Source organism: Ammodytes marinus (genome assembly GCF_949987685.1).
Source record: "Ammodytes marinus genome assembly, chromosome: 8".
Taxonomy (NCBI): Eukaryota; Metazoa; Chordata; class Actinopteri; order Uranoscopiformes; family Ammodytidae; genus Ammodytes; species Ammodytes marinus.
The window spans coordinates 7516287-7524947 of record NC_137212.1 but is presented as its reverse complement, the minus strand read 5'-3'; the positions used below and the strand labels follow the sequence as shown (position 1 = coordinate 7524947).

Below are 8661 nucleotides of genomic sequence, written 5' to 3'. Positions count from 1 at the left end.
GGCCTTGATCTGTCTTCCTCTCTCTCTGTCAGGTGAAATAACCCTCTTTTCCCTCTCCTCTACTTTATAAGACGACTCTGAAGTCAAAGTCCAGTCTCTATCTTCAACAGTCTCCAGGCGTAAAGTCCTCGCTTAGCTCAGCCTCAGAAGAGACACTATATAATTTTTACTGATTTACAACCCAGTCACCTTACAGCATGTCATTCAGGAGTCACAGGACTGTCCAGCTCCAGTATCTCAGTGTAGACTTTATGAAGCGTGCCTCTCCCTGCTCTACCTGGAATGACACGTCTCTCTGCTGCTGTTGCCCATACCTGGCTACAAGCCAAAGGCCAGACAGAGAAGGGCTTTTACAGTGAGAGTAACCCCACCTCACTCCACTCTGGTGGTGCTTTTCCACTAAGGGATCCAGGCCAACAGTGTAGGTCCTGTGCAAAACATGAAGGCTGAAGAAGTGAGTTTTTTCCAAGTAGCAGACACCGTGGACTGAGCTGTATTAGTGTTGTGTCTCATGCCCTTCACTTCTGATGTTCTGGGTTTGAATATCATTGTATCTGAAATTTCACCCTCTAAAAATGTCAGCAGAAGTCACTTCTGAGTCAGCAAATTTACTCACCTACTCTCCTGGAATACAATTTTGGAGCACTTTTTCCTCACTTCAGTATTCATTTAAGCCATGTTTACCCTCAATGAATTCATTTGATGGCAATAGTTACTGGTGACTACACATATTAAGATTTTACATAAACACACTGTAGTGTATTTTGTTATGACACATTCTAAGATTACTGTAGTGTATTATGTTACTATACATTTTATATTAAGGTCTACTGCTACAGAGGAGACAAAGACAGTTAGCCTCATTTGGCAGGGGGCAAAGTCAGGGATGTCAGCTGCTTAAGTGAGGAAACCCTCAAGGCTGACCTGTAGATCATTCAAATTTCACACAAAGGTGACTGCCTTGTGAGTTAATCAAAGACAGTCTGGCTAAGAGTTAACAGTAGTTTATCGATCCTGACCACCGTCATCATCATCATCACCATTGTCTTAAAAGTTGCTGAATCAGACTTCTTGGCCAACGTGACATATCGACTCTAGGTGATGACTAAACTCAGGATGTCCTCTGGGGGCCAGAGGATGCCCTCTGACCATTGGGGTGGAGCTGGTTAGGGTTAAAAGCAGCCACAATTCTGGAAAAAGTCGGGTCTCAAACTAAGGAACTCTTCATAGCTTTTTGTTTTGTGTAGGTACCTCTATTAGTTATTTGGCTACAAACACTTTAAATTCTTATTGGCTTCGTTTTGACTGCAGGATGAGTTTTGTTGTTTGAATAAAAAAGAATTGTTCCTGAGACCTCCTCATCTGCATTCAACTGTCTTCTTCCATCAACTAACTACCAACGCCGTTTTTCTGAGTAAAGGCCGGAAAATATACTGCAACACAACATGAGTTTCTAAGATAAGATCATATTTGTTATAGAAGAAAGTAACTATATAACATTGTGGAAACATTTACTCCACCACCACTGCTAGAGAGAATTTGGCACCTGAATCCATTCCTTTTTGTTTGATTAGATAAAGTATGTTTTATGCTACTTCAAACACAGCTTCAACAGGTTGAGGCTTTTGTTTTGTATATTTAAACTATGAGGCATCAGCCAAATGGAAGCTTAAGAATATGCAGATTTTGATTATAGAGTATAAAATATGCCTGCAGACGCGGTTCAACACAATAAGGCAGTCTTATCATCATTAAACTGTAATTGCTTTGCGTACGTACATAGGCTACTTGTGGGCCAACAACGGACATGAACAAACATGAGTGATAAGAACAATAAAGCTGTAGAAAGTGTTGTGTACTATGATGAAGGCAACAACATCAGCTAATATCTCTGGTGGTTAAGCCTGCATATGAAATCACAAGTAGTTTTTAAAACATGGCATTAGATGGGATGCACTTACTCCTCAACCGGTTACAACTAAAAACAGTTTAAAAATGTATGCCAGGCAGTACATGTGACTGCAGAAATAAACACTACAGTTGATTGGGGAGTCAGAATATGCAGCTGCCAAATTCACAATGTGACACAGTGAGGATGACGTGGAGGTGAGAGCCAAACTGATGTGTCAGGACGATTTCCATTTACAGCAGCAGGATGATCCAACTTTCTCCAAACACATTACAGACTTGTGAGCTGTATGCATTAGTGAAAACGTCTCTCATGTGTGTCACAACGATCCAACTCTGAACTTTTCTCACTGCCATATTGTACAGTAAAGAACCCTATGAAGACCTTTTAATTAGATGTGTACATATCATACATTTTAACCATGCTGTGCTGTTCTCTTCACATCCCAAGTATGAATTATCCATAGTTTATATCTCTCATCAACCTGTAGTTTATAGCCTTACCCTTTCCATCTGATTACCAGGTTATGGCTCTTCGAACCCAAGGACCTGATGAATTGAGGATAGTGATACTATAAACTTTAGACCTGATAGAGTTGAATGAGGTGAGAGACATAAGTTAAAAGGTATGTTGTAAAAGGTAAAACATCTGTCTATCTGTTTGGTTTAGACCTATAGTTCATAGGGGGACAGAGACCAGAAGGCCAAATTCAGGTCACGGTGCTAAAAATCTTTCGTCACTGTTACTGTGAGGATGTTAACATGCTGATATTCCCATGATTTAGCTCCTGGCAAAGTGACTGTCTCAGGGTCATTAAGGCCACCTGCTGCAAACTCTTCTTCAGTCTCTAATGCCCTGTTTTTGACTCTTATTTATTTCCTCAGAATCTAAAAATTGATTCATTTTGAACATTAGAAAAACCACAGATGAAAATACAATTTAGAATTTTAGCCAACATTTATGGAACTTGATTATGATTTTCTGATCGTTTACTGATTATGTATTTTTTTGTGTTCAGACTCTAATTTTTAATCATTTAAAGCTAAGTGCGTAAATTCATATGAAAACGTTATAAACTATAGATTTAAGAGTCAGCAGAGGCTTCACCTTCCCAGCACAGAAGCTGTGTGTGGGTCTCTGCTTCAGGGAAACACATTGGACATCAACAGAGAGAAAGCCGTGGTAGACGTAAAAGTAAAGTAAAATCATATTTGCAGTTATTATATCACATTTATAATTATTCCACAATGCAAACATAATAATCATCTCAACGGTCGAGGGATTGAAATCAAATCTCAATGAAGACTTTTGATTTTTTTCAATTTTATTTTTTACCAAAATAGGCAGTTAGAGCAGGGATAAATATTATAATATGTTAGATATAGATCCATCTCTGTAATAGATTCTTTGCATCAGTGCTTTACTCTAACAGACAGTGGCATGGTCCCCGGGCTAAACAACACACAGCCAGAGTCATACAGAGAGTCCACGTCTGTCAGCTGACGATTCACTCGATTGGTGGAGGATTGTGGATGGAAATAAATAATGTATCTGAACGTTTTCTGTGAGGAATATACTGTATTAAAGCTCATTAAAACACATAAATCTATATATATTATTTGGGTCTCACAGTTGCTCTGCGGACAGAAGCGTCCTCTCCGTATGTCTCTGGTCTCCAGTCAGCTTGGAGCAGACGCCTCGGGGGGGGGGTTTGACGGGTGGAGATGGGAAGTGGGTGGCTGACGAGGTCCATTCAGGGGGGGGCTGAGTTACCAAAAGCATCTTGCTGTTTCAAATGTTACGCCCGACAATAGGGATTATCATCACCTTTCAGATTAGCCCCATTTGTGACTTCACTCTCTTTTAACTCTGTTTGTTGTTTTTTTCCCTTTAGAAAAGAAATGCTCCACTATGTTGACCAGCCTGTCGTTTAAATGTGTCTGTCTGTTGTTAGGTGCTGTGGATGTTGTGTTTTTTTTTCAATCAAAAGCAACACTGTATGGGTGAACAAAAACAGTAAAATTACAAGCTGGGAACTGATACTAGCTTTAAGACTCAATAAAGCAGAAAGGAACTGTATGGTTACTGGATGATTATTTTCATCACTAATCATTTTCTACATTGTCATTTGGTACATTGTTATTATACAAAACATCGACTATAGTTGCTTTAAGAGTAAAGCAAAATAGTTATTTTATTTTTTTGAGATCCCAAATATGTCCACTACACACATTCTGGGCAGACTGTAGATGTCTGTGGGATAATAAAAATACTTTTGAAGGATAATAGGTTCAAATATAACACTTTCTTATTATGCTATTAAGTAAGGAGCACTGAGGTCACAAATGGGAGCTATAGTTTCTGGTGTTATTCATGTACACTGAAGGCTCAAACTTGCAAGTAAAATAAAATAAAAAACCTGTTGCAAATGCAGAGCTAATGCAGTGGAGTAGTTAGTTCTGACGGAGGATTTCACCTGATGTTTTTCACTATACAACAACAGCATGACAACAACATTTTAGTCTTTTTTTTTTTACAAAACGTGTTCCTTGACGTATTATTAAATCAACTGACAGCTGAATGAAAAGTGATTGTTTTACATATCCATAGAATGACTGTGAAGGAACCCGCTGTGTCGCGCTAAGATGCTTTTAAGAAACCAGCCCTCATTAGTGCAACTATAGGAAGGAAAGCTATAACGATGATGCTGATGATTATGATCGTGATGATAGTGTCGATGAAGAAGATGATACACCGTTTCAATGCTGGAGTGTTCAACCAATGTCACACTGTGAACGTGGAGAGAGAGAGAGAGAGAGAGAGAGAGAGAGAGAGAGAGAGAGAGAGAGGAAGATGAAGGCATGAGACAGAGAGAAAGAGGAGAAGCTTCTGTGGGGCAAAGACTTGGGTAATACCTTACAGACCCAAATTCTTTATTAGGATGTGAGCCCGTATTCATCACACCATTGGACCGAAATGAAAGATAAAAGTAAAAAGCCTTCACCTTTTCTCCCACTGTCCTTCAAATGTTAATGCTCTTTATACAAATGTATTCTGATCTAAAACAGAGTGAAATTTAAAATATTAAAAGCAATTTAAAAAAAGATGTTGGCTAAATCCTTATCTCTGATTGGCTGATCCTACTTTAAGCATCGGTGTAATAAATAGTTTAATCTTTAATTTTTTTTAACATTTCGGTTGTTCTTGAGCATAATTCTAAGGGACTTCGGATAAATACAGGCCCAGGGCTCAACATGGACTCTAACATCCCTATTGCTATCGAGCACTCCAATCTTTATCTATTTTAAAGCAATATAATTTAGTTTTTCAATATAAGTTTTCATTGAGAATTTCAACAGTAAGTTTGGCCCATCATACCAAAATGCTGGGGGACATTATAAAATGTTCAGCTCCGATCTTACGTAAGTAGAAAGTCTAAAGAAGAAAGGAGGAGGAGGGAGGGATGATAGGAAGATAGAAAAAGACAAGAAAGAGAAGAACCCTTTAACGGCAGCAGTGTCATGAGGAGAGATGGACAGACGGGGTAGGAGATCAAGATTTTGTCCCAAAAACATGCTCTTAAAGCTACAGCGTGCAAAAGTCTGCCTCTTGGTGACAATATTATCATTACAAACCCACACATGAATGCATTACCCTTTGTTAATATGAAAACAACAACGACAACAACAATAAGAAGAACAGTAATGAAATCAAAATCAGATAATGGTACATGTCGCCTTGATTTGAACCACCTCCTTAAACATTAAGGAACCAAGCTGTAGGAAGATCCACCAATAGGCTGCTGGACAGACTTTAGCCCCTCCCACATCAGGAATTAGCAAGTCCCAGATAGTCCCAGCCTCGTTCGGCTTAATGTGCTTGTGTAAATGTGTAAATGTGTGTGTGTGTGTGTGTGTGTGTGTGTGTGTGTGTGTGTGTGTGTGTGTGTGTGTGTGTGTCTGTGTGTGTCTGTGTGTGTGTGTAGGATGATGTATGTGTGTGTAAGAGAGAGAGAGAGAGAGAAGCAGGCTGATAATAGAAAAATGAAAGGAGCAGGAAGTGTTGAAAGAGTGATGGTGTGTGGTGTGTAGTGTGTTGTCTTCAGAGTCGCTCCTTGGTGGGCACCCAGATGTAAGGACCAGACTGCTCCTCGATGATCTGCTTCACCTGCGAATACACCTCCTCTAGAGACGCGCCCTGGACTATGCCTGCAGGAGGAGAGAGAGGAGAGAGAGATAGAAGAGAGAGAGACATTGATACGCTGCATCTGCCCGCTGGTTTTACTGAACTTGGATTTTTTTTTTATGTATTGATTGATGATTTATTTCATGTTATGTCAGCCTTTCTTCTCTTAACTGATCTATTTGCTTTATTCTTAATACTCAATGCTCTTTGGCATTTGGGCTGTTCTTATTACCAGCTATCTATCTATCTATCTATCTATCTATCTATCTATCTATCTATCTATCTATCTATCTATCTATCTATCTATCTATCTATCTATCTATCTATCTATCTATCTATCTATCTATCTATCTATCTATCTATCTATCTATCTATCTATCTATCTATCTATCTATCTATCTATCTATCTATCTACTTGCATCAATCCATCTATCCATCCATCCATCCATCCGCGTGCCAGTAACTAACCGGTGAAGAACTCTGTGAACTCGTGCTCCAGTTTCACAGCTCTCTCGAAGGTCTTTCTCCCCTGGTCCTCCGTGAAACGCTTGTTCATCTCTCTGTAAGGGACAGACAAGAGCTCCAAAGTTACAGTAAAGGTACAGAAAAAGTTCTTAACTTAACTTTCACTACAGTGGACAGTCCCATGTGTATACTTTATAAGTTAGGGTTACTAATTCCGTGACTTACAAGACGTTGTCAACGTTGCGTGGTCTAATGAAGACGGCGATGGGATGGAGGCCCGCCAACTGGAGACGCTTTATGGCGTTCCCCGATACATCCAGAATACAGTGTTTACCCTGAGAGACACACACAGTTAGTTGTATTGGAGAGATAAACACCCCCCCCCCCCCAACACACACACACACTCTGTTTTCATCATCATCTCCTATCTGGCTCCTCCTCCCTTTAACCTCACCTTCTCTGCGACCTCTTTAACAGACTGTATGCTGGTTCCATACAGGTGGCTGTTGTACTGCCCGGCCTCTATGAACTTGTGTTCCTGTATCTCTGCCTCCATCAGCTCTCTGGAGGCCATGAAGTGGTAATCTCTACCGTCAACCTCGTAGTCTCGCCGTGTCCGCGTTGTGTCTGAGAAGCACAGGTTTTATACAGATTAAGCTATAATATAAGAATATATATATATATATATAAATATATATATATATGTGGAGACCTCTTTCATGCGGTTTTCTGAACATTTTCATAGCTTTATACAGTATGTTTCAAACTGTATGTCTAAAGGTCTATCTATTAACAGGTGTCAAAAACTAGCTTGGGCTTTAAAGATTGTGCTATTTGTATTATTCTCTATACAAATGAATAATGAGAAAAATATGTACATTTATTTTTATATTCAACTCAGCACAGAAGACATTTTTGCAGCTAAATATTTTTTTGAGGATTGGAAACGTTTTAGAAAAGAAAAAGGTTGTCTGATTTAATCTTTTCAAACTTTCGTTTTTTCAAGGAGTCTGTTTAACAGTTTTCATTTTCAAGCTGTCTGTTGAGTAAGTCGTCTCATTAAAACTGACTGGGGAACAGTGTCACCAGGTAATAAAAACAAGATGAAAGTACAGAAGCTGCCTCCGCGTTATCTCTTCTGAGTTCAGCATAAAAGGAGCTAAAATAACTTCAGAAAAATGTGCTGAAAACGCAGATGACTTACATTTATCATATGCCGGCTTTCAGTACACCCTACATAAACATGATTTTATAGCTTCAATAATGTACGTTGTGTGCAAAGTTCCAGGTCACTAACCCTAACCCTAACCCAAGAGGTCACTGATGGCATTTATAATAAAAGTTCAGAAACTCACGTGGGACGCAGGAGCCAAACTTGTCGGGGAACTCAGAGATGAGGTCATCGTTGATCCGGTCTTTCATTGGTCCAAGAATGATGACAGGCCGAGTGTAAGTGACTGTGATATGACAAAAAGAGCCACAGTTGGTACACACAAAGACATAAACACTGGAAATGTACTGAATTAAACCCTTACCAACCACTTTTCTCTTTATATTTCTGTTTAGGTTGCTTCAAAGCTTCACTTATCATATTGTATCTATCAACAATGTGGTAAAGGTGGCATGCCATATAACCGCAAAGTCACCAGTTTGATTCCGACTGCCGAACTTTGTTGCATGTCATACCCTCCTTCAATTTCCCTATGTGTCCTTGTTAAAAATGAAATACTCAAACATCTTTGGAAAGTCTGGAATCTAAGCTGCCATTTGAAATAGAACTCATGAGCAGAAGTTTGAAAAGACGTATCCACCAGTGGTTCGGTGACCTTTTGTTTTTAACAAGCTGTACTCCACCCATGCTTTAAAGGTCAAATTGTTTATTTTTAAATATAAAAACTGAAGGTTCATTTGCATACATAAATGAATGGGTATTTTTGTGTATATTGTTATCAAATGGCCTTTTAAATAAATAGATTAAAAGCGTGATGAGAATTTGAGCACTGACCTTCTTGCTGCATGACAGGTTGGTAGGTGAGGAGGGTCTCCTCCTGGCCAGCTGATTGGACAAACAGAAATGATTGACACATTTAGAAGCACAGTGG

The 8661-nt window shown here is 39.3% G+C and overlaps 1 protein-coding gene across 1 annotated transcript in view; it reads right to left on the bottom strand.

Annotated features, from left to right (window-relative positions):
* Window positions 1-3267: 3267 nt before the first annotated feature.
* The window catches only part of LOC307254386 (disks large homolog 4-like), a 99329-nt gene continuing 93935 nt past the window's right edge, over window positions 3268-8661 (bottom strand). Inside the window, exons 18-23 of the mRNA XM_080032762.1 lie at window positions 8565-8615; window positions 7915-8016; window positions 7014-7186; window positions 6785-6894; window positions 6563-6654; window positions 3268-6117 (exon numbers count right to left, since the gene is read on the bottom strand). Coding sequence (XP_079888888.1) covers window positions 6011-6117; window positions 6563-6654; window positions 6785-6894; window positions 7014-7186; window positions 7915-8016; window positions 8565-8615 — 635 coding nt within the window. The 3' untranslated portion in view covers window positions 3268-6010. The remainder of the gene's footprint in view (window positions 6118-6562; window positions 6655-6784; window positions 6895-7013; window positions 7187-7914; window positions 8017-8564; window positions 8616-8661) is intronic.